Source organism: Perna viridis, chromosome 1, assembly GCF_037379345.1.
Source record: "Perna viridis isolate PV_CMFRI_1.1 ecotype Kerala chromosome 1, ASM3737934v1, whole genome shotgun sequence".
Lineage (NCBI taxonomy): Eukaryota > Metazoa > Mollusca > Bivalvia > Mytilida > Mytilidae > Perna > Perna viridis.
Genome location: NC_142445.1, coordinates 37,975,073 through 38,002,604, shown reverse-complemented (window position 1 = coordinate 38,002,604; position 27,532 = coordinate 37,975,073). Strand labels below are relative to the sequence as shown.

Below are 27,532 nucleotides of genomic sequence, written 5' to 3'. Positions count from 1 at the left end.
TTAGTTACTAAGCGTGATACAATAAACTTTTATTCGTTTTCTTTAATTCTTTTACACCTGGTAAAATTTTAACAATCCAGCGGGCTGCTCAAACATGTTGAAAAATCTTATTTTGATTGAACAATTTTTAGAATTGCAGAATGGCGGGTGACAGTATTAAAAACCATTCGTTAAAATGAAAGGAATCGAGGCTTTGAAGTCAAGGTTTTAGGTTGCATATTGTACCTGATTATCCAATGGTTTAGCCTTGTACTTGTAGCAGTTAGTTTTGTCATAATTTTAAATATATTTCCCAGGGTTGCCAGTGTAGACAATATCTGTCCCAAAATATCAGTATGTGTGACGAGCTTTTCACCAAACGTGTACCTGTGTTATTCAAAAGTCCAGACAGAGAAGATAGGTAAGATTCGAGGACTGTGTTCCCTTGAACTCAACATGTTCAAGACCTTTTGCCAGTTTGAGATTGGCAGTGGCTGCTTGTCCATGCATTTGTGGATGGTGAGCCTCATCAGGCTAACTGTCCACACATATTGCAGTCAATAACACTCAGAACTTGGATGGAATTGCTCATTTACATGTACATAAGTAATGTGGAAATTTTGAGAAATTTATTTTATACAAATACATACATTTTACAAAGTGATACAAATACAATAGAAGTTATTGAATCATATCTTATTTTACAAATATTGATTTAAAATCATTCAGAAATTAAGACAAAATACACATTTAACAAACTTGTAAGACCGTCTTAAAGTTTACACATCTTCAAATATTGTTTTGGCACATTATTCAATCCAACACAGTTTAAATGCTGCCATTCCAGACAGCATATGCAAGCTAGTGAGTCTTGGCCGCACAATTTTTTTCTTACAAGTGAAACATGTCCATCTACACAGGTTGACCCTTCTTTCTAGAATCTAAAATTTAAAGAACATCCCATGCGTTAGCACTGAAGTAACAAAAAATGTACTTTTTTAACACATGGGATACACAGTGTATTTACATTTTCTTTGAAGATTTTATTACAAATTTTAAAAACCTCTGGTAAAGACGATGTATCAACTTTGGCACCAGTCATCATAACTTATGTGACTTGTTCTGTGTTTGATCAACATAAAATCCATCCATTTTCAAGCGCAGGGGCTTGCTCCTACTATCAAATATGCAGTCCGACTATAGTAATTAACACAAATAGAAAACTTCAGTTTATTAAATGTGAACACAGTTCGCGAAGCCATTAATAATTATACATTTGCGGATAAGTTTTCAACAATATTTCCATAACGAATCAGGTATTTCTGTGTGTTTTTTTACACAAATATAATGTGTGGACAGTTAGTCTGAAGAGGCTCCCTGACCTTGAATGTGTGGATGAGGAGCCATTGCCTTTGAGATTTTGCACTGGAGAATGGATTTGATTTTTTTGTATTGACCTTAGTGGTGGTAAAAAGAATACTTATTTACAGCATTATTTTGGTGTTGGTCAATACTGTATAAAAAGTATCTCCATCACCCATAATTGGTTTGTTTACTCTCAACAAGTTAAGGTACTAAAAAATACTTCTATTTACTAACAATGATATTGGATCACTTACATGTACATGTAATAGGATTATTGTGTTATTCAGATTTTCTGTGCCAGTTTTGAACTGAAGTCAATTTTTTTTTGCCAAAATCAGGGGCTACTCTGGCTTCCAAAATTCTGTCACCAGAAAAATCGCCAGCTGCCAATTTTTGTTGCCAATTTTCAGAAATTAGAGCCAAAATGGGTGCCAAAATGTTTTTTTTCTATTTTTTTTTTAAATATGACAGTTTTAAGTCCAGTGATGAGTTATCAATTCATCAAAATAACCCCTTCATTCATGACATTCACTCTTGATGCATGTTTAAAGCAGGTTTTTAGCTCTAGTCTCAGTCAGGATATAAAACCATTAGTCACATTTTATATGCAAAATAAAATAAGTACTACTCCAGAAAAATGTGTTTTATTTCTATCAAGGACTATATTACTATGCTCATATAGTCCCTAATTTTAAAGCATGTTCATTGTTGACCTTTGTCCTTTGTGGTCTAATTAAGTTTATCTTAAAATATAATTTTGTTTTTTATTTATAAATTTTCAACAAACTTTATTTTTTTTTCAAATGATAAAATTTCTAGCAAACAATCATTGACCGGCATTACTTGTGTCACTTTTCAATTATCTCGAATTCTATGTATCTGAATATAATTAGAATTTGGGAATCTCCATCTATTTGTTTACCGATTTTCCCGCCAAAAAAGGCACATGACAAAAGTGTAAACAAATGTCATCCATTTTCTTTTATCAATTCTTGCTTTTCAAAGTGTTTTAGACACTTCCTGATGGGATAATCATTGTTAATTGGATTTAATTTATTCTGTTATAAGATAAATCTGTTTCTGAATGTATCATATGGTTTAACAGGGCTGTGAAGCTTGTATGTAGCCACGTGCACATAACCATGATTGTGTTTACCTTTGACCAGATAAGAGTTTTGATTGGCTCGATAATATATTTACATCTGATTGACACCTCCCAGGAGGATATTGTGAGTCACGGTCACCTGCTCTAATTACTTTTGATTGGCTTCAATCGTAAATTGGTCATGGTCAATTAACTTTGACCAGGTATCAACACAATTGTTTAATTGGAGAGAATATCCGTTGCTGACAAACTTCATGTCAATTTTAATATACAAAACCTAGGCGCCAAGAAAATTTTTGTCGCCAGATCAAATAAAAAATTGCATATTGCGACATTGTTGAAGCCTAGCGCGATCCCTGCAAAATAATAGATTTTGTTTACTTACAATAAACATGTTTGCCCAAATGGTGCATGCTGGAAAATACTGGAACTACTTTTTTTCTGTTTCCTTAATTTTTGTCAGCTTCTAAGATTTACTCTCTAATGATTGAATTTTTGTTAGTTACCTTCTATCTTTTGTTTCCAGGAGAGAAAATGTACAGTTGAAGATGGAACTCCAGACCCTATCTTCACCTCTTCATAAAAAGGTACAAAATACTTGTGTAAAGATATTGCTCATTTGTAAGAGCACTACTTTATCTTTCTTCCTTGGTAGTTGATAACTGATAGCTAATAATATCACCTTATGTTTTTTTCTTCCTCTTGAAAAACCAATTAAGGAAGTTATTGTCAAAACTACTACCTGTACATTGTAAGTAAACAGACTTATTTTATTGAGTCACAGCATAGCAACTGAAATGACTCACTATGTACATGTACTGTTGTTACATTAGTATTTATGGGAGTAAATGATTTTTTATCCACATTTTGGAGGTTGAAACCAAAATGGCCCCTCAATTTTTCCATGGTCTTCCTCCAAACTTTGGTGAATGGTTAGTAATAATAAAAGCTTGGATGGGATTGATTTTCTAAGAAATTCTGTTTGGGGGGGGGGGCTTGATTTCAGCTTGTGGCAAGGATAGTGTTTCCATTTTATGACAGATTTCTTTCAAATTTTGGGGAATGGTTAGTAGTTATTTAAGCTTGGATGTGATTGATTTTTGCAGGAATTGGTCAAGGAGGATCACTTTTTTAAGTGTAGGGACTGAATGTTTCTAAAGAATGCAAATGTGGGCTTGTGGGGTATTGTTAGCATGCTCAGTAAGGTTCTTCTTCAATTCAAACTGAATCATTGTCCATGAGCATTTGTTATCAAGTACCCAAGCAGTTACATAGTATTACATTGATCATATAGTTACCTTTGAACTTATTTTTCACATACATGTATGTAGTTGGTTCAGTAGCCAGTCTGCAGAGATGATCTTGGCTCAATAGAATATTAATATACTCAATTGAAAAGCATTTTTTAAAGTTCAGTCTCTGACAACAAAAAGCACAAAATGGTCGCTCAAATATGCTTTGACTGTAGAGAATTAATAGAAAGAAAATATAAGGATATGTATTATGTAACTATTCACAGGAGTTGGTAGTTAGATTGACTGATGAAAGAGATCTATTTTTTCTTTATACCCTGAGACTGGGTGAAGAGGATTTTCAGAGGTAATAATACAAACCCTTAGTAAGTGTACTTAATGGAAATAAAAAAAAATATATATTGTGAATAGTGATCTAAATTGTGTCATGGTGGACAAAGATTCCTGAAAAATGATTTTTGCATCTATGAATTTGCTTTTATAAACTATGAAACATAATATAGTTCAAAACCACAAATTATACTAGAGTACTTTTTTTCATTTGGTAGAATCTGGAAAAAATAGCAACCTTGAAAAATACCTTTACTAGTCTGGTAGACTGGAAGAACACTATTTTCAGAGGTCAATCAACACATTTCCCTTGAATATTACTGCTTTGAAAAAGTTATACATTTATATGAATTTATAATTGCAAATCATCTAAAAAAAATGATATAAAATCCTATCCTACATATAATTTCAGGTTTGGAGGAAAAACCACTGATAGTTTAAAAAAAATATAGTAAAGATTCAGATGTTTTCTAAACTGGTCAGTTTCATCCAATTTGTCTTTGTTCTGACCTGTCTTGATATCAAATATTTGTCTGTTTTTTGAAACATTTTTTGTGATGAAATTGTATTTGTATTTATGTCATAACATTTTTTTACAGTTTGAAAACCCAGCAAGGACTACTGGTAGATTTTGGAGCATTTCCACAAAAGTTTATAGATTTACTAGAGATGTGCATAAGGGAAGAACACAAAGAAATGCCTAAGTAAGAATTCAGATTTACTGCAGAAAAATTATTTTCTTGAAGTTAAGTTTTTGTAGTTTTTTTTTTTTATAAAAAACTGATCTTATGGGGATTAATTTTCACGGTTTTAGCATTTAAAATATATTAAAATAATGCGTAAAATTTCGTTGATGTTTTAATTTTGTTGATAATTCTTATCCTCAAAATAAACGAAATTGAATAGTCAACAAAAATGTGTGCCTTTTATATTTTTCCATAGTAACTTGCCAACTAATTATTCTATATGCTTGTCTTTTGAAGAACACATTGTAGTACTGTATCCATACATCAAAAAATAAATAAAAAAAACTGTGATGGTTTAATGGTAATGTTATAATAGAATGTTAAAATCTGATTTAATTGATGAAAGCTATAAAATGCCATCAAGTACAAAGTATAAAGACAAGAAATAAGATGTAAGAATAGAATTATGAGCATTAAATGATAAAATACTAATAAATAAGCCCTACTTATTATGTATGTAGACATAGCATTATAATAGTATTTAATCAAAATGAAATGGTAATCTTATCTGAAGAGGTGTCTGAATGCTTTTTTTATCCCAGTTTTCATGAAATTGGGAAAGGCAATACTGAACATTCAGACTAATAAAGTAGTATGATTTATTGGTACAAACAGGATTTTTTTTTTCTTTTCAACAAAAGTCTTAAGTTCTGAAACAATGCTTGACCCCTGGACCACCAGAAGTGAAAGATTTTTGGTTCAAATGTCATTTTTTACAGTTTTGTCAGCATATGATATTGAGCAAAGACAGTTATTCTCTACAACAGTCTAATAGTATCCTTTGAATTTAAGTTAACACATATGTATTCAAGTAAGGCAAATACAATAAACACATTTTACATGTATATACAAAACTAAAAGTAGGATTCGAAAATAAATAGCTTATACTAAGTTCCATGCCCTTAAATTTGAACTTTGAATTTTTGTTATCACTGTGGATATGGATGTCATTGTTTTTTTTTTTTTGTTCAGATTTGTGTTACATTTTGTAAGCCAAGGTAGCTACACAAATGAAAGGACAACTGGGATGTTAAATGTGATAGAGACCAATCCATTTAAACACCTGACTCACCTCAGTCTGAAGTTTATTCCAGGAACAGATTCTGATGTTAAAAAATACCTTGCAGATTGTCTTAAACAGCTAAAGGTAATATGCAATGTTTAGCATGGTCTGCATTTTTTGAGTGGAAATTTGAAAAGCGGGAGGTGAATAATAATCATGCTGTCCATTTGTCTGTGCACAGTTCCACCCCAACTCCACAACTCCTCTGAAACCACTAAATGGAATTTAATCAAAGCTCCACTCATTGGTTATTGTATGATGCCATGGTTCATCTATAATTTTGTTTTTCCATATAACTTACTTGATGTTTCCTTATGCAGAACATTGTCTTCGCAATTTGTCAATTTAGAGGGGCCATCTTCCCCACTGCAGCTCCTCTGAAGCCACTGAATGCAGTTCCATGTAACTTTTACACATACTTTCTCACCTGTTGTTATTGTGCATCTCCTGTTGTTTTCTTTTTCAATCTGAATGATTTTGGGGTTTTCCTTTGTGGCTTTTGGGAAAGGGTATCACTTAGTGAGCAAAAAGCTTACCTGGCCATGTGAGCTATTGCCATCACTTGGCGTCCGTCGTCGTCGTTAATAATTTTTCAAAACTCTTCTCCTCTGAAACTACTTGACCTATTGGAACCAAACTTGGTATGAATGTTCCTTGGGGTATCACCAAATTTGGTATGAATGTTCTGTGGGGGTATCCTGCATAGATTTTTGATCCATCGAAAAACATGGCCTCCAGTACTAAAAATAGAACATAGGAGTCAGACAATAGTTTTTCGCATATAACTCCAAAAAGGTTAGGTTTAGCCCATTCTGAAAGGAGTAAAAGTGTTCAGCATGATGAGGTCAAATTTTCTTTTTAATCTATTAAGCCATGTTGGAGTTATTGTCCTTCTTCAAAGTTTTTTGTTATTTTTAATGTTATTTCTTTCAAAAATCTTCTCCTCTGACACTATTTTACCAATTGAAAAAAAAAACGGTTTAAGTGTTCCTTGGGGTATCCTGCATAGAATTTAAGTGGGGTTTTTTAATCCGTTGAAAAACATGGCCACTGTTACTAAAAATAGGGGTCAGACAGTAGCTTTTTGCATATATATCCAAAACCGTTAGCTTTAGCAAAATTTTTCAGTAGCTGAAATGATCCTTATTTTTAGGACTACAAAAGTGTTCAGGCATAAAATTTGTCAGACGCCTTCTTATAAGAGTTATTACCCATTACAGGGGTTATTTCATTTTTTCAATATATTGGTATGCTTTCTATTTTGCAGGATACAAATGCATTGCTACAGCAACGATTAGAACACACTGATACTGATTTGAACCAAAGGCTTCAACAAACACAAGAGGTAAGTTATATGAATATATTCTTTGCAAAAGCTGATAGGGGTTCAAATATACAAATATGACAAAATAGTTCAAGAAGAAAAAAACAATTAAACAAAAAAAAAAAAAAGAATTAACCAATACAAATATGTAGTTCAAGTTTCAAATCAATGGCCCACTTGGGTTAAACTAGAAAGTCCTCAATGAATTGTGATTGAATATAGTAAAGAAGTCCTGGACCTGAATATTAAAATGAATTTAGGGTTCCCCATCTCAAACCACTACTAATTTGAACTTCTGTAACAATATACCCTATAGCAGGTAGTTTTTGCTAGTCCCAAATTTCACGATTTGCTCTTTGAATAGTGGTATTAAATTTTTGCTGCCTTTTTTTTCATCTCTTCAGATTAAATGGACTGAGAAGTATGTACAAAATGTCCTAACTTAAATTGAGCAAACTTTTATGTTTGTGATTCCCAAAATCTCACCAATATAGCAAAAATTAGAACATCATGAAAATTTGCCGCTATATGGTATTGCCGTAGAAATACTTGCTAGATGTGAGTTGATACAGTATAATTACCATGAAAGGAAGTTCTTTTTTATTATTACTATTTAAATTATTTGGTTTCTTAGTTATGGGACTTAAATCCTGAACGAATAAAAAGAATGTGTGTATGAATTTCCTGTGCATTAACTAAGCTGTTTATTTTCTATTTTATTTTCATCTTGTATTTTTCATTTTTATAGGTATATCAATATGATTGTTATTTATTTTTTTTCTTTCAGTCTTTAAGTGGTAAGACAATAGAGTTGGACAATCATAAAGCTGAATGGACAGCAAGACTGAATGAAATGTCAGCAAAGCACAAGAATGAAATGGCAACAGAGAAAGAAAAGATGCTGCAGGTAAGACACAAGATGAAGAATGAAGGGGCCTTTTAAGGATGTAGACCTAGGTTAAACGGCATAACTCTTACAAATCAATGGGATGCTTGTCTAAACCATATTATATAAATCTCCTACAAGCATCTAAGTAACTTTGATTGCTTGATAGGCTTAAGTGAATTTAAATATGATACAAACATATCACTGATTTCAAGAATTTTGTCCCTTAGCAAGGGGCTACCTCCTACAGTACAGGTTCACCTAAGAATCATGCATTTAAAGAAAATATGTGATGAGTTGAAAACATTTATCAGCTTTCTTAACTATCTTAAATCTTTCAGGATGTCTCATATACGATAAAAACATTGTACCTGATGTTTGGAAAGTAATGAAATTAGTCAAAATAGTATAGTTGAATTTTATTAAAAGGTATTTCCTGCTTTTTTTTTCATTACAAATCACTATACAACCAGTAATTTTTTTCTCCACTTTCCCAAATGTTTCCTCCCTCATTACTTAAATTGGATCTCAAATCACTAATGTGACATATTGAATGCATTATTGAAAAGATTGACAGAAGATATGGACCTATAACCCTCTTCATGATACTTAAGGATGACTCATAACAAAATGGTGATACAGTATTAGATATAATATACAATTAATTGTGTGAGTTTAAGTACCATTCCATATAAAGCTCAGACACTGCCCAATTGAAGTGTTGATTCATGGTGTAGAAAAACCCACCAAACAAAAGATACTTCTTCAATATATATACACCATTTTTTATGCAAATATAGTCGCTTCTGCATACAGGTCTGTATTTTGTTGAGAAAATCATCCACTAGTATTTCACTTAAATTAACCTAATCACGAACCGTAACTTGCAAAGTGCCAATTTCATATACTGTGAAAATACTTTAATTCATGGATACCAATTTTGGTGCATTAGGGAAGAAACACATGTTCGTGGATTCTTAAATTTGTGGCTTTGAGGTGTTTAGTATACACATCAATGGAAATCTCCTTTTTGTTCAGAACCAAATTTCGTGGTTTAGCCTACCCAACGAAAACCACGAAAATTGGTACCCCACAAACAATAGTACTTTCACAGTAACACAATTTATAAACTTTTTATATCAAAAGCAGAACAACTATATGAAAAACTAAGACTAGTTATGTGGTCTGTTATTGTTTCTTAACTAGAGAAAAAAAAAGAATTTTGTGTTTTTTTTTTTACATATATACATCCTGTCTAAGTTTTAGAAAGACTTTTACTAAATAACACATTGTATTTAAAGATGTTCACCTTTTAACTGAAAAAAATAAGATTTATGACATAGTCACAGGACACTGGAACATTTTTTAAAACAATGTCAGACCTTAGCGAGTATTTTCTGCCTTAAAATAAAATTGCAAAGTATAATCAGTGGAACATATCAGAAAAGTTATTGGTGAAGCGTTGTAAAAGGTCTTACTCTTACGTTTATGTAGAAAAAAAAATCTTGATATTTGTTGTTGCAATATAACTGCTTTGATGGTGTTAGTAACATTAAAGTCTAAGTCTAGCTCATACAATGTATTTTTTTATTTTGAATTAAACAGATGCAAAGTAGTTTTCAACAAAAACAGGAGAGAGACAGGAAGGACTTGGAACAGGCTCACATGAAAATTGTCAAGCAATTAGAATCTAGATTGTATGAATATGAAGGCTCAAACAAGGTATAAACTTCTTCATGATAGATATTTACTCATTTGCTTATATAAGTATTAATGCCATTCAAAGTTAAGTTCTTTGTTCATATGCCACTTTGTTATAAAAAAAAAAAAATGAGGTAAGGAGTGGTTTTTTTTTCTCTTTTCTTCTTCTTTTCTTCTGATGAGGCTGTTTTGTTTATGGCCATTTAAAAAAAATTATATGAAGATGGTGCATTTTATTTATATTATATGGTGATTAAAATGTGTATTGATACAAGCTCAAAGGTGATTAGGAGAGAGCCTGTGAACCTAGAAAGTACTTTTTGTTGGCCTAATTCACTGAAGTTAATAATAATATCTAAGCACATAGCACAAACTTAGGTTTGAATTTTGTACTTGGGAGTGATTTGTTTTGCCATCTTTAGGTTAGAGCTCTGTTTTAATTGAATTGATTTTTTTAACAAATATAGAAGTAAAAGTTTATTTGTTGACTTTTAATCTGATTTTTTACATATGGTAAATGAAAGAAATTTTAATTATTCATGTATGAAATAAGTTAATTTACTCTCTCAAGTAAATTTGTTGACTTGTGCCATCATGCAGCATGATTGTTATCTTAATACTGATATGTAATACTACATTTTTGTTTTCTGTGTGAGAGGCAAGGATCCGGACACAGTCAAAAATGCCGGTCATTGACCGGCAAATTTTGCAAATGTCCCACAACCATTTTCCAATATTGGACATAAAAAAAAATTGTCAACCCTCATAAATTACAGTCAGCGTGGTTTTATTACTTTATAAACATCCTGGCTACCTGTCTCCTAATTGTTTATTGGAAATTACCGTTTGACATGTGTGCATCAATACTAATTAACCAATGTGCAGCCACCTGTGACTGTGATTTTAACTGTAACTAATTACTTGATTACATAATTAAATTGATGCTACACATGCAGCACCATTGCATATACGATTTAATTGAAGTGACTCAGAGAACTTTCATACATTTATTACTTGATTCAATTAAGAAAAAGATTGACAAAACCATTTTCCCGCCGATCTTTCAGTGGTAACGAAAGCACATGGTGCTGAAACTACAAATCTGTCGTATTTTGTTATTATTAATTCATCAATTGAATCTTTTAAATACAGGAGTCAATAACCCATTCCAATCAATATAATGTGTTTGCGATTTTCAATTTTAAAATAATCAACATTTTTTCATCACTGTCGATGTGATGAAAAAGTCTGAGAGACACAGTGTTTTGTTTACATGTCAGAACGTCCACGTGTGGTCGAAACTGAACTCATTCACTCGTTCAGATATATTGTAAAAGACTGAGTATGTGATGGAATAACACAAATTCCAATATTTATCTTTAGATAACTACAAAAAGGGTTTTTAAAGTTTAAATTCGATCTAGGCAGGTGAAAGACTTGACACAAATGTCTGCTGAAATTCGATAAAATGTCCGACATGGGCTGTCAAAATTTCCGGACCCTTGATGAGAGGTAAATAAATTTGATTTAATTTCAGGATCTAACAGATAGGAAATACAAGTCAGAATCTACTATTAGAGAATTGAAATGTAAACTTGCATCTCTTGAAGAGGAACATCTGAGGGCAAAGCAAGAACTTCAGAGTTTACGGAAACAAAATACAACATTGGACAGTGAATATCACGAGCAAGAAAAATTGATTAATCAAATGAGAACAAAATTAGCAGTTCTAGAACAAGAAATAAAGGATAAAGAAAACTTAATTGCAAAGTCAAGTGATTTACTTGGATCTGAACAGGACCAAAAAGTATGTTTAAATTATCTCCTCAACACAATAAAATAAAATGGTACACAATGGGCATCTTATTGTGATCAGCTGTTCACTTATAATTCATGTAAAGTTAGATTTATTCTTGGAAAAAAATCTCATAATTTGTTTGAAGTGGAAGTTATGGTAGAATGTACATGCAATAAGAGTTATCCCCCTTAAAAGAAAATGAAAATGCATTCTATTGATTTGTTTTCTGGTTACTGAAAAAAATATATGAAAAATTTGGTGAATTTCATACTGATTAACATATCAGGCATGTGATCTTCCAAGCCATTAACCACCCCTTACAAGGTTTTTAATTTGGTAGCTGCTGTAAAATTACTGTTTCTTAAACAGTCAACCCACAATTTTTTTTCTTTTTAGGAAATAGATGGTCAAATTAAATCCACGGACAAAAAGACATACTTCAATTTTTCATTGAAAGTTAAGGACTAATTTAGCAGATAAAATGAATTTGATGATATTTTAGAAGTGCTGGTACATCAATCAAAGGAATTATTGATTGATTCTTTAAATTTGATTCAGTACTAAATTTGCATTTTTTATGGTTAAGTATTGAAGTTAATGAGAATAGAAATTCACTTAGAATTTTTGACACTGCAGTAATACAAATCACATGTATTTTGAGGTATGGTATATCCACACAGAAAATTCTCTACAGGTATTCAATATTAAGGATTCCAGACTGAATTATTTAGCATTAAGACTGTGGCCTGTTTAATAATGTGCTGTTTATATTTTAAAGCGGAAGTATGAAGAGGAATTGGATGGACGATCAAAAGAAAAACAGAGATTAGAAAATAAAGTGAAAGCAATGTCAGAGGAGTTGATGAAAGGCAATGAAATTATCAAGAAGTTACAAGGAGAAATAAAAAATTATCATGCAAAGGTACTATGAAAATTCATTTTATTATGTATTATATATTATTAATATTGTATGAAAAGACTGTTTCAAAATAGAAATTTACATGAAATGAAAAACCAAATGTATACAACAAGAGGTGGTAAAAAATAGCATGCAGATTATATAAACAATATTTGAGCCAAAAGAACAATTTATTAATGAGGCTTAGTACCATGGACAAGTACAGAGGTTCATACCATATAAAAAGGGAAAACAAAAAAGCACTTTCATCATCAACAATTTGGCAACAACAAATAAAAAAGTGACACACTTACCACATGTTTAGGGCAATAAAAAGGTTATAAGAATGCCCTCATCCTTTGTTTTCTTGAAAAATGGCATATAAAACAAGAAATTTACTTTAAATATTCTTAATGCTTGATATCAATATTTTAATCATCTATCTAGATCAAACTGAGGAACCAAATAGCAACAGAACAAGAAAAGCTCCTTGGTGACAAAGACCAAGAATTAGAAAAACTACGCCAAGATCTTGCTTCAACCAAAAATACTCTCAAGTCTACTGAAGAGGAGGTAACTCTGTCAAAATTATCAATTAAATTGTAATGGTTTATGTATGTCAGTGCACCTATATGAGCATCGACATATTCTTCACATTTTCTTAATTTTAACACCATATGTACTTAATTACAAACACAGCCAATTAAATTAAATACATTTTACAGTAGTTATAGGAATAACATGTTTTTTGTGCTTAAAATTTAACTATCTTTGAGGAATGTAAACCAAAATTTTGTGTTGTTTTATAGTTCAATTGTCCACATGTAGCCACTGTGAGATTATATGTATGGAATTTTTTTTTTGTGACATTATCCATTACTGTATGTATAAACTTATGTAAAATATTTTCAGAACAAGAAATTACATGAAAATTTAGAATCTACAATTAAGAAGCTTGAAGAGAGTAAACAACTACTAAAAACAAATGAAAATGGTAAGTGTAACCTTTTAGAAGGCAGTCATTTGCAAATTTATTTCTCACTTGTCTGACCAAAACCCAAATTTGACCTTTTTGTTTTATATAAGCAGTCATAAACTTCCAAATCATCTGTCTGACTGACTGAATTTTTGTCTGACGTCTGTCGGTGTCAGTTGTTCTGTATTTCATAATAACTGTATAAAGATTATTAAATTACTATATTTTAGGGGGCTTATCTATAGTAGACACTTTACTGTAATGTAAGGTAAAAGTTATAAAAAATTCTGTGAAATGTTTCTTAAGAAAATTAAGTTGCTAATACTGTTGGGTAAATTTCAGCTTTATTTGATGAATATTTTAAGTGTTGTTATAGTGATTAGTTTACCGTAAATGTTTCTATTTTTCGTGGTTTCAAAAAATGAGTAGATGTAGAGATTATTCAAAAGAAATTTTGATGTGACTGTTTTTCACGATTTTCTCTCCTATGCAAAAATACTCAAAATTAATACATTGACAGTATTGGGTTGTATACATTGACAGTATTGGACAGTATTGGGTTGTATACATTGACAGTATTGGGTTGTATACATTGACAGTATTGGACAGTATTGGGTTGTATACATTGACAGTATTGGGTTGTATACATTGACAGTATTGGGTTGTGTACATTGACAGTATTGGGTTGTGTACATTGACAGTATTGGGTTGTATACATTGACAGTATTGGGTTGTGTACATTGACAGTATTGGGTTGTGTACATTGACAGTATTGGGTTGTATACATTGACAGTATTGGGTTGTATACTAGTTGTCTAATTGTATATAGTATATAAGATTTTTATTTGCTTACTATCGAGATATATCTGATGATATATGTAAGGATATCTGGAACTTTTTGCTCACTATAAAATCAATTATCTGTGCAGTGCTTGTATTACTTGAAAAAGGAATATTCTGTATTGTAATTCTCTTTCTCTTATTTGTCTTAATTGTTTATGTTGGTTTCAGTTATTCAGTGGTTAAATAAACAGATCAATGAAACTCAGTTAACACACCAGAGAGTGGGTACTTTTGAGATGCCAGGAGCTACATCAAAGTTCAGGCCATCAGGAGCTGCTGTTGTAAGTTTATCAGGATTTTGTTCTTACATTGTATCACAGCATGTATTAGGTATTTTCTGTCTTAATTTCCCTTTGATTTATTATTGAAGGGAAGATATGAATAGTTCAATAGATTAATTTAGTTTCTACAGATAAAAACAGAATGTTTCCTTTCACTTTCTATCATAAGTTCTTGATAAGTGTGTGGAGTGGGGCCTTTTGTTGTTTATTAATAAGACATGAAATAATTTATGATTTACTTTGGATTTTCTTTAAAAGTATTTTAGAGTTATTTCCCTTTGTCCATATTGAAGAACATTCAAGTTTGATTATCTTCTATGATAAGTTAAAATGAATAACCATGGACAATAAAATCATAATTTACAAAATATTTCATTGGTAAGAGTGATACATTTGTCATCTTTTATTAAAACATTTAAATTATAATTGTTAATTTTGATTATGCTACTATTATATTTTTTTTCAGCATAATTACAGTACTTCTAGTTACGGATCAGCAGGATCTCACACAGATTCTCATTATAACTCAGGTGTTGCTGTTCCAAGGAGCTACCCTAATGCTAACAGACAACAACAAGTAAGCTTCAAACATGCATGTAAAGATCTCTTAAACAAGTAAGCTACAAAGCTACATGTAAAGATCTCACTAACAAGGTTAAGGGCATAATACATTTTTTTTGTATCTATACTGTTAATCAAGGTAACAAGGTTTGAATAGAAGCTTATTTAAAAGAAAATGTGATTAGATAACAAAATTTAGTATGTCCTGCATAAGATTTCTTATAATAAATGCCATTGTTTTGTTTTGTCTTGACTGGTTTAAATTTAACACATTATCTTTTGTGCATCCTGGGTATTTAGTTTTGTTTTAACCATACATGTGTACATCACTCCCATAAATCTTAGCAACTCTTCTTGGGATTGATGTAAATTGTATGAAGCTTCAGAATGATAGGGTTGAACCAGAAATAATCTTGTCAACTTCTGGTTGGTAGTGATGTTTTCCCTAACATTTTTATTCCTTTTTTGGGATTATGCAGATTTTTATTACAATGGTCTCTGCAACCCTTCATTGGAACAATTGAAATTCTGATTGCAAAATTCATTATCTGAAATTTGGTCTGAAGATTCAGTATGTTGCATACACTCTGTGTGAGACATTGGCCTAGTACCATATCCAATGCCTTGACCATCCATCTGCCTGTTACTCTTTTCATTAAAAGATTTCTCTGCTAATAATGGAGAGAATGCTTACGTATTTGGTATAATGCTTTTGCATGAAGACTTGTGTCCTGTCTCCTTTTTTTTCAGGTTTGTTGCTTCTATACTTCCTGTTTATATTGGTATTGATAGAACGATGCATCATGCTACATTTGTTTTTGTTTAAATCTATTTTACAAAACTTTTCTGTTGATAGGTGCAATATAACCCTGGTAATCCAAGAAGAACTACAATACCTCAACCTGCAGGAGGAAGAATAGGACCTCCTCCTTCAATACCAGAGGAAATACGACCTCAATCTTCACCTGCCTCAAATCATTCCAGTGGTGATAAAGAAAAGTGAGTCACCCTATTGGAGTTATAGGATGTTTTTTTTTAATTGTTCTAGATGATTCTTAATCAACTGATGTGCCAAATAGAATTATGGTATATTGTGAGGTTTTGTTTTTTTTTTCATAAATTTTCATGTCTCTAATACATTCATTTCTTTTCCAGTGATCCACCGTTAGATCCAAGGTACCTGCAAAAAAGTGATGATGCAATACAGCTTCGAGGACTAGGACCAAGATCACACTCTCCCCCTACAATATCTAGCTCTGCTCCTAATCTGAACTCTGTTAGACTCAGCCAGCAGGGCATAGTGCCACGGACTAGTCAACCGCCTCCATTAGCTTCAGCATATTTCCCTGGGCAGAAAATGTCCTGATGCTATCATGTTTTATGACTCTAGTGAAGTTCTTGTCCAAACTTTTTAAGCCAGGTTGATACTCACATTGCCTGCAAACCATGTGACATCAGTTTCTTCTCCTGTGTGAAAACATAAATTCATGGACTTAGTATGGATAGCTACACAAGTTTTATATCAGACGCACTGTTGTGTTAACACTAAAATCTTCAGTTATGGAATGCATCTTGTGGAGACCCTTTTGTTGATGATATTAATTTTGTGCATGATTTGGAAAATGGCAGAACAATAGGTTTTTAAACTAGTCCCAGACTTGTAATGTTAGTGCTTGTACGACCAGTGCTATTGAATATGTTTCCTTATCATTTTTTTGTAGGATGGATTATATACAGGAATGGTATTGAAAATTTGCATATAAACAACATGTTTATTTCCTTTTGCTGATGAAATTAATGATACAAATAGAATGTACAAAAAAAGGCTAGCATTTGCTAACAAATTTAGACACAAGCATTAGGTTGAACTATTTTTGGTGTATGGTTGTTGATATCATTGAATTTCTCTTCATATGTTGTAGCATGAAGTCTAATTGACTTTGGGTTTCCATAATCCCAGTCCTCTATATTGAATCACATGCAAGGTCTTATTTTAAGTATTTGGTTTTGTATTGAAACTGTGACAACTTTCTAAAATTGTTTTTTATACCCTGCCACATAAAGGTGGGAGGTGTTATATGATACCCTCCAAAAAGTTGCATTTCCTTCTGTCCACCAAGGGTTTCTAAATGATAACTTGATGATAAATCAGTGATTTAAAAAAAAAACTTAAGTTATTTAGTACCATAAAATACAGATAAAGCACAATTTTCAGCTAATTCAATAATGTACTTTTCGAGTTTGGCCATTTTGAACTAATTTTGCCATCCCCCTTTTTTCACCATTACTTGGAGTGGTATCACTTAAATGCCTTATTTTTTTATGTATCCTTATAGAAATGTTCAATCTTACTCTTCATGATAGAAACACTTCATACCTAATGTGTCACATATGATAATCATATAGTGCTCAATTCATATGATCATCATATGGTAATTATATGACAATCATATGATATTTAACATATGATAGTCATATAATTATCACATGATTCTCATATGTTAATTTTGGTTTGAAAACAAGATAATCATGTTTGTGAAAAACATGATTATCATGAGATAATCATGCACTAACCATATGTAAACTGAAGCATATGATTATCACATGGTGCTTAATTTATATGATAATCATATGATTCTCTTGTGTGGCACAGTTGCTTGTTTAGAAAAATATCGTTTTCAATGTTGTATTAAAATATTGTTTCAAGAAAGACTCAAAGACTGTGTTCATTGTATTTTTGCAGTGTAACTGCCAGTTGTGTTATCTGTTTTGTTGACCATTAGTTATTTATGTGTCAATTTTTTAACATGATTTATATGCAATCAATTCGGTAATGGTGATAAATTAGGTGATTATTAAGATATTTATTAAAAAAACGCAATGGATTTCATTGATTTTTTTTATTCACTATGGTTGGCACAAAATGTAGATGTGCATGGAATAAAGCTAGGATTATCTGATATAAGACCCCAACAAATTTTTTAAAAGTATTTAAATTAATGAAGCTGAAAGGTATTTTTGTGTATTCACTGTGTTTCCAATTTTGACTATAGTTTAACCTTAGTTTCAGATGTCTGATTATTCACAACTTTATATGATTTATATTAAAATGGAATTGTTAAAGTTTATAGCAACAGTGAACCGGCCATGATGAATGAATGGTCATTATCAGATGAACTCCCTTTTGGTGTAAATTGTCCATGTGAAAGTTTATGGCAACAGTGAACCGTAAAGAACTTAGTTGGGTATGGCCATTTTTATTGAATGGCCATTATCAGATGAACTTCCTTTTGGTGTAAACTGGACAATTGAGACTTTCCATTATTCCTTAGGTATTGAATCTATATGTACATGTACATCTCAAAGAAAGTTTGAATCTACTTCTTATTTGTCCAGTTGTTTAAGGCAGCTCATCAGGTAATGGTCATTCAATCAAGGGATGACCAATAATATCTCCTGACATTAACTGTTTTACTTGTTATAACATCAGTAAATGTACATGTATTTATAAATATTGAAGTACTGAATGTGGTACTACATGTACCTTGTGTACCAAATATAAATTCAAAGTAACAAGATGTAATAACTTATTTATACAAATACAAAAGATGAAAAACCAAAATATTGTTTGTTTTACTACATTATAACATATAATCATACCAGTGTTATCTATAAATCAGTGATGACGCAAATTTTGAATTATCAGAAAAAGGAGCGTATTTGCAAAAACCATCTCATTCTTCTTTAGAAGTTGGGCATATTCAGGAAAGTGATTGTATCTTTTCCGTTGTGTTTACAAATCACTTTGTTTACAATCAAAACTGGAGTATGTGGGTGAAAACTAAAAAAAAAACAAATGAAATAATTCTTGTTCTTGAAAAATTTGAATTAGTCAGTTGAAGATCTTGTCATTCTCTTACTTACCTCAATTAAGAGTTTCTTACAAACAATTGATTTTAAAAAACATCATTATTGTTTTTTAATCTGTCCTAACCCATGATTGGACGTCATATGAGCAACATGGCTAAGGTGTTTCTTGGAAAATAAGAGGGCCCTTACCCTACCTGAGCAGTTGGGTCCATACTCCAAGTTTTAATTATGTTTGGGTGTTTGTCAGTTCGATAAGCCTAGTCCTTGGCTCTTTGCCCCCATACAACAAATATCCTGTTCTTCAATAATCATTCTAATCACAATCTGTTACCTTTTACTTGAATAACTGCTATAACCAACCTATGAAATACCCAGAAGGATACAGGGGAGGACAGGGCAAGCTTGAAGTATACAAAATGTAGGTCCTCATCCATTTGTAATGGACAGTAAATACACAAGTCTGATGGTAAAATATTGTAGTTATCTACAAAAAAAATAAGCTTTATTTAAATGGCATAAGTTGTGTAAGTCTAAGGATATTTTTAGTATAGTTACAATGTAATCAAATCCAAAATTACAATACAGAAAATATTCAGAGGTTAAATATTTTATGGGCAAGAATTACGTCAAGAAAATTATACAGGATATACAGCTAAAAAATTAAATAACCTTTCAAAGATAAAAGAAGTGAATGTGAATTCAAGATATTATTTCATGACACTATATTGAAAATCACTTCAGTAAATCAAAACAAAGACTTCCCTCATACATTTGTAGTACGAAAATTCTAAGTCCAATATTGACTTTGACCTGAAAAAAATAGGGTTCTATTCTAGGACTTCGTATGTAACGTGTAGTGAAAACCAAATTGGAAACTGTTGATTGTTCAGCGTTTACAATAATGCTTTGGCATGAGAATAAAATGGTACCTGTAGTAAATCCCAAACAAGAAGATAAACAAGAGACTCCCAGGAGCTGGAATCGCTCACATGGTTGAATTTTGCCTTTTGAGTCAAGAAGACTTTGGTAGAACTAATCATAAAGATCATATCAGCAATTGAAAGTTTCTTTCTATCTATCATAGTTTTCAAGATATTGACTGAAAACTAAAATCATTTTTCCCCTTTCAAGGGCAATAACTCTTACAATGAGTCATCTGACAACTTTGATCCATGAAGACTATTGCAGTCCTAATAATAAGGATCATTTCAGCTATTGAAAGAATTTGGCCAAACTAACGGTTTTGGAGATATATGCGAAAAACTACTGTCTGACCCTTATGTTCTATTTTTAGTAACAGTGTTTTTGACAGATAAAAAATCTCCACATCAGTTCTATGCAGGATACCCCATGAAACATTAAAATACCAAGTTTGTTTCCAATTGATCAAATAATGTCAGAGGAGAAGATTTTTGAAAGAAATAACATTAATAATAGCAAAAATCATTGAAAAAGGGCAGTAACTCCAACATCCAACATGGCTAAACAGATTAAAACCAAAATTTGACCAATGATAGATCTCATCCTGCTGAACACTTTTACCCAATGCCAGAATTTATCTAAACCTAACTGTTTTGGAGATGTATGTGAAAAACCACTGTCTGACCCTTATGTTCTATTTTTAGTAACAGCACCCATCTTTTTCGACAGATCAAAAATTCCCACATCAGTTCTATGCAGGATACCGCTAGGGACATTTGTACCAAGTTTGGTTTCAATTGGTCAAGTAGTGTCAATGGAGAAGATTTTTGAAAGAAATAACATGAAAAATATAAAAAAAATGTCAAAAATGGGCCATAACTCCAACATGACTTAACGGATTAAAACAAGTATTTGACCACAGATAGATCTCATCATGTTGAATACTTTTAACCGACAACAGAATTAGCTAAACCTAATGGTTTTGAAGATACATGCAAAAAACTACTGTCTGATCCCTATGTTCTATTTTTAGTAACGACGGCCATGTTTTTTGACAGATCAGAAATCTCCACATCAGTTCTATGCAGGATACCCCAAGAAACATTAAATACCAAGTTTGGTTTCAATTGGTCACGTAGTATCAGAGGAGAAGATTTTTGAAAGAAATAACATGAAAAATAGCAAAAATCGCTGAAAAAGGGCAATAACTCCAACATGGCTTAATGGATTAAAACCAAATTTGACCACATATAGATCACATCATGCTGAAAACTTTTACCCGTGTCAGAATTTAGCAGAACCTAACAGTTTAGAAGATATATGCAAAAAAACACAGTCTGACCCCTATGTTCTATTTTTAGTAAATGTGGCCATGTTTTTTGACAAATCAAAAATCCCCACTTCAGTTCTAAGCAGGATACCCCATGAAACATTCAGACCAAGTTTGGTTCTAATTGGTCAAGTAGTATCAGAGGAAAAGAGTTTTGAATAATTGTTAATGCCAAGTTATGGCAAAAGCTCACATGGCTTTTGGCAAGGTGAGCTAAAAAATTGACTGTTGCAAATGTATATTAACATACCATGTGCTTGGAATGTCCAGTAATGCAATCATTCCATCATGGTTTCTTATTAAAAAAGTACTTCAATACACAGGTTTAACAGTATGAAGGACATGATGTCCTGGTAAATCATTTCAGTGTTAATATTAATTGAACTGAAACAATACCTAAGTTCTAAGCATATTTTTTTATTTGAAAAGCAAGTTAATTTTCACATTAAAAACTACATTATTTACAAATAAATGATATGACAAAAATGTTACAATGGCAATGTTCAAGTTTGCATAAATAGTATTGTAAGACCAAACTTAATCAGCCTTTTCTGATTTCTTCTTCGTTTTTGCAATGTTTTTTTCCCGTCTTGCCTTCCTCTTCTGTTCTTTCTCCTTTGCTTCTATCTGCTTTGCTAAGTTGTAGGCTAATATTGCACTTATTAAAAAGAATGGAGAAAGGCACAAAAGAACATAGAAAACAAAGTCCCATGGATTTTTTGCAGCATATTTTAAAACTTCTACTAAGCTCTCTCTCCAATCCCAGTCAAACATACTTCAGTTTGCCTAAAACTATAAGTAAAACGAAATGATTAAAATTTAACATAAATCTATTGACAGGTTTGTTTATTTTTACTTGTATCATGGTAAAATGTACTATCCCTGAACAGCGAAAGCATGTGTTCAAGCCCATCAACTTCGCCTATCAATCATGTTAAGGGGTACACATTTCATGTACATTGTAGTCTGTAATTCAAAAGGTACTGAACTTTTATTATTCAAATTTTGCACAGTGTTTATTCACATAGTATATTATTACATTTTAGGAAAACTTGTCGAGCATTTGATATGTTTGAAGGTGACACAGGTCCACATGCCATCAGTCTTGCTTATTTACAAAATCATTTACACTTCAGTTATTATTTTGAACGAAGTGGCAGTTTGGTGTGCTAAAAAGTTTTAATTAGAAAGACTAAATTTTGATTTGTTCATCAGATGACATAACCATATCTCTACAACAAGACTTAATTGCAGAAAAATAGTTAAAAGATACATGTAGCTCTAAAATATAATTGAATACATTGTGTACTTCATAGATAGACTCCTCAATATAAAATGTTTAATAAGACATGGACTCTTGTTTTTAGACAAATGTACATGCATATAGTTATTTCATACATGAACATGTACATGGGCAGATCCACACACTTTGATAAGGAGAGGTGCCAGCCAGAAAAAGGGAGTAGTAGGGCTTTATTTGCCATATTTTGTCAATTTTACACATGAAAATGACAAATTTCCAGTCAAATTTGTCTAGTACAAAAAACAACAGCTTAATTCTATGATTAAAAATAAATGGTTTAAAATATTACTTAGAAGTCTTTTAAAAATTGTGTTGTTTTGTGTGGCATAACAATTAACCATTCCTACTTAAATATGCCTGCAGGTTAAAAATATGCCTGTAGAAGAAATGTATACGCCTGCTGGTTTGAATAGTTGAATTTAGAAATAAAATCAATAAATACATGTAAAATGAATACATTTATCTACTTTGTATGTAGTTTTAGCTTTCTGGGAGATCAGAAATGTACCCAGGTCGGGGTCTCTGTTTTATCTACCTAAACATTGATTAATTAAAATATTGGGGTAAAACAGAAAATATGAATGAAGTGAAAAATAGAAATAAAATGAAAATATACCACTTTTTTTTTATTTCTGTAATTAAATAAGTCAAAACATTTATTTTCACCCCTCTTACTACTGTAATTATAGTTATCTCATACACAAATACGCATGCCCAATCACGATTGTCAACTGCCTGTCGGATCGTTATTTACATCAGCTAGTTCTACTTCCCATCAACAAATAATTTCTTTAAATTTATCTTACTAAACTAATATGACATTATTTTCACAGAAAACACAATATTTATGCTGCAAGCATATGTTTTTCTTCTACAGGCGTATTTCAACCTGGCAGGCATATTTAAATATGACCCCAATTAATATACACATGAAATTATCAACTGAGTGTTCCTAAACTGTGGTAAACGCCTGCAAACTCTGATGTCAGAAAAGAGTGATAGATATTTTAGGAAATGCACAAATTGAATATAATATTTTTACCATAATAGGCAGCTATTTAGTGCGAGCAAGATTACCATTTTCAAAACTACAGGAACCATATCAACCTGTTACACAAAATTATGACGAAATTAATGCTATACCTAATCTTCGTTTCAGGAAGGAAAATTAAAATGACCAGATATTCAAAAGACGTGGGATGAATATACCTGCCACCTTACATTTAATGTAAATACTATTCAGATATATGTCTTTGATGTACCGAACATCTGATTTTCAAGTACTACTGTATTTTTTCGAACTTGACAAGCTATTTCAATCAGTGGAAGTACAGAAAGTTACAATAAATACGACCATTTGACGGCATGACTATGATTGCGATCCGGAAAATATCGGTCACAGATTCTGAAGAATAAAAGGGGGTTTCCCCATTCTTTCTACGCAAAATCACATTTTTTCTGAAAAATTATTTGAAAGTAATTTCTCCATAAATTTTCATGATTTTTCACAAAAGGTAAGAAAAATATCTGAAATTATGATGTTTATAATGAAAAAAAGATTTTCTGACTGAAACAGGTTGAATATTGGCGTTAATACATGTAGTTACCAAAAAAATTGTTGAAGTTACAATATTACATCACAATTTCCAACTAAACTTATGACACTTTATATTTTTTTCTTTCTGTTTTAAACTATCTGACGCTTCTGAAAATAGTATACTGTAAAATATCATCAAAACACAAATTTTGATGTTAATATTATTCTTTATAATAGTTGATAAAATGTGATACATCCCCCAAAAGGCTACATATGTTTATTTCGTAATTAAGTTGTTTTCAAATCTGCCTACTCTTAGGAGATCATCAACATTGAATATCTAATAGATTCTATTGTATTTGAGTGTTATTTACAGAGTTATCTCCCTTAATTTTTAAATTTACAGTGAATTCTATCTAATTTTTACCTCCTCAGAACATGGATTATACATGTATGAAAAACCGAATGTTAATTTCTGTTTCACTATGGCAATTCAAACAAAATATCAAAAATAAAAATATGTAGGCTTTTTACCCATGAATCAAATTTTGCATGATTTTTAGCTGGAGTGCTACTTAAATATCCATTAAAAGCAGTTGACAATTTTTTTGAAAAAGTATGTTTTTGCATATAAAGTTATGAGAAACTTAGGAGTGATTGGTTTCTCTGACACGTCTCAGACCATTCTAGCTCTTATTTTATGTACGGAAAAACTTTGTTTAGCACTACATGTATTTATTTTTGTGCTGTAAATTCTGTACTAATAACTTAGTTACAATAAAGTGATTACTTTGTTATGACATTTAGTTCATCTCAGACTGTGACCATGAGATCTGGTCGTGTATAATTGTACATGTATTTGCCCCCACGCCACCCACCCCCATCCTTCCCGCACACCCGCATTCCAAAAGCAAATCAAGCGCAAAGTTCATAAGACATATGGATATTTGATTTAATGTTATATGTTCGGATACCGTCATTTCTTAGCAAATGAAAGTGTGACAATGGACATGTTCTATTAACTGTGATTTAGTTAATTGTCTTTACTTTTTCCATGCCGGATCGAACATACATGTATATCTTTATTCTCCAAGACCAAATTATGCACAGAGTAAACTTATTGCGGATACAACAACTTGTAAAAAATAAATAAAATAATAATAATAAAAAAAAAGAAAGAAACACACAGATTGTCTAAAATATCTTGACTTGATTACGATGTTGTTAAATACTGTTTTACGATATTGTAATATTTTCCGAGTTATGTTTCTTTTCATACACAAGGAAAACGTTGCACTTAGGAGGAGGAGAGACTAAACTATGACATAGTTCATTCATCATTAATATTATCCGTTATTGTTTTAGCATATTGTAAAGTGTAATATTAAATATTATTTAGTAAAAATCGAACTTTCTTTGAACTAAAACTTCGCAGATTATAACCATTTAACGTATTTTGAAACTATTTACGAGAAGCTTGTAGTAAATGTCGATATCTTCCTTACAGTATGCAATGATATGATCTTCCATTTGAACTGTGCGTGTACATGTACATTGTAAATTTCTTCGGATGAATCCACTTCTCTAAAATAGAGGTGGGGGGTCACATAACTGAGTTGAGACAAATTACTTTCTCCGACAATCATGGAAAAAGTATTACTTTTAGCTATTTAGCAAATATTTTAACACGCGATACTTTGTAGAATAGTTGCGTTTACAGGCTGAATAAGTACAGGGATTATCCTGGGACGGGCCCTTTCAGTTTTACAGGAAAATGTGTTGAGATAGAAATGAACTGGTCATTTATTTGGCTGGGCCCTTGATAAGACACCAATATAAACTGTTTATTATGGCAGTATTAAGAGATTTCTGGCTTATTTAAATTTTGCAAGGGCCCATCTTTTTTTCAAATGCACCATTGAAATTCTGGATATTTCCATAGGCTCCTGTATAAAATGGGCCCTTGCCCCATTTTATGGACCCATAATGGACTAGAGCCAGGAAAACTCCTGAAAAAAGTACTGGTCTATAATTCACATGCAGTTTTAACATGAATCCATAAGAGGTGGAACAGATAAGACGCCCCTTAAAATTGAAAAAAAAATCTTTGGCATGGAATATTGTTTTTTTTTCACACAAATTCTACAAAAAAAGGAAAATATTCTGGTCTACATCTCTTAGAATGTAATAAATTTTCTAAATCTTGTATTATATCCTAATTAAGTAATGAATGGGAGATATGCCCCGATATGGAAGAAAATAAATTTTCTGACCCGGTAAGTTTCAAAAATAAATCTTCTGACCCAACAAAATTTGCCTTCCCCTCAGAATCAAATATATAGCTGCCCCTAATCAGAAATCCTTCATCCGTCAGTGGATGATCCGATCATGCATGCCCATGCACGAGCTGATGACCGGAAAACTGTATGTCCATATTAGTAGATGGGACATTTGAACATTAGTAACATATTACTCCGTTAATATGAACGATAAATACGGACAGTTAAATTAAGTCTCTTGAGTTAAACAGCTGGCGTTTTGCCACAGTGAAAAACAGTGTGGCCTCGTACTGCATAGTCACATCTGACATAAAGTGGGTCGTTCGTGAAAAATGATTAATAATATTTTTAGAACGAATATGTGATAATAGTCAGATATTTGATACTATGACAATAGAATAATCAATCGGGAGGTATATTTTATATTGTAAAAAACCTAACAACTTGGTTGTAAAACATAAATTTTGACAATTACCTGCAGTAATGAACATGTCTACCAGGTAAAACAAACAAATTGATCAAGTCATTACCTTGATACACTGAGTACGTGCTTTGTATAGTATTTGAAGTTGACTAGACCCGATTTGGCGTAAAGAGTTGATGTACTTTTCTGTGGTCTACAGCGATGTCGTCCATGGCCTAAATTGAAAGAAGTTATTTTAAACAGGTATGATTGCAAAAAATGAAGTGGATAGTGAGTGCACTGAATTGAAATATAATGTTATCGGCAAAATCTACTGATGCAGCCGTTTATATAATATCTATTCACGAGTTCTTATCTTAACAAGATAGACCAATCGATATTTGGACTTGGGTCGCATGTATATGATTTCTACATAGTTGCTGAGGAAAATGCGAAGAAAATAGTGTTACAGACGGATTTACGGAACTACTAGTCATAATTTTCATAAAATAAGTTTGTTTGTTTGTTTGTTGGGGTTTAACGTCCGAGCAGCAATATTTCAGCTATATTCAGACGATGAACGTGATATTGATGATATAATGATCATGAAATGATGATGAAATGAAATAGGGATGGGACACAAGGACAATGGGGTCGATAAATTTTGATTGCCACTGGAAATAGGGAGAGGTGGGTAGGGTCGGGCAATTTAGCCTCCTGTGGCGGAGCCCTATGGTTCCTACTCCGGGAGAATACCACAGTAGGGTTCTTTAACGTGCG

At 31.8% G+C, this 27,532-nt stretch overlaps 1 protein-coding gene and 2 long non-coding RNA genes across 3 annotated transcripts; 1 reads left to right on the top strand and 2 right to left on the bottom strand.

The window, feature by feature from the left end:
* The first annotated feature begins 66 nt into the window (after nt 1–66).
* Nucleotides 67–18,747, top strand: LOC148628633 (spindle assembly abnormal protein 6 homolog). The gene is made up of 16 exons (XM_088591351.1): nt 67–400; nt 2,976–3,036; nt 3,969–4,048; nt 4,632–4,736; nt 5,751–5,925; nt 7,109–7,186; nt 7,953–8,072; nt 9,657–9,773; nt 11,290–11,559; nt 12,329–12,472; nt 12,896–13,021; nt 13,361–13,442; nt 14,436–14,548; nt 15,015–15,125; nt 15,966–16,108; nt 16,265–18,747. The coding sequence occupies exons 1-16, from the start codon at nt 336–338 to the stop codon at nt 16,473–16,475; spliced, it is 2,001 nt and encodes a 666-aa protein (XP_088447477.1). The 5' UTR covers nt 67–335; the 3' UTR covers nt 16,476–18,747.
* LOC148628634 (uncharacterized) lies at nt 594–3,176 on the bottom strand. The gene is made up of 2 exons (XR_015924079.1): nt 2,956–3,176; nt 594–920 (listed from the first exon to the last, which is right to left on the bottom strand). It is a non-coding gene; the product is annotated as an uncharacterized LOC148628634 (long non-coding RNA).
* Nucleotides 18,748–21,631: 2,884 nt separating the features above from the next.
* LOC148628632 (uncharacterized) lies at nt 21,632–23,897 on the bottom strand. Its single transcript, XR_015924075.1, has 2 exons — nt 23,755–23,897; nt 21,632–22,022 (listed from the first exon to the last, which is right to left on the bottom strand). It is a non-coding gene; the product is annotated as an uncharacterized LOC148628632 (long non-coding RNA).
* Nucleotides 23,898–27,532: the final 3,635 nt, after the last annotated feature.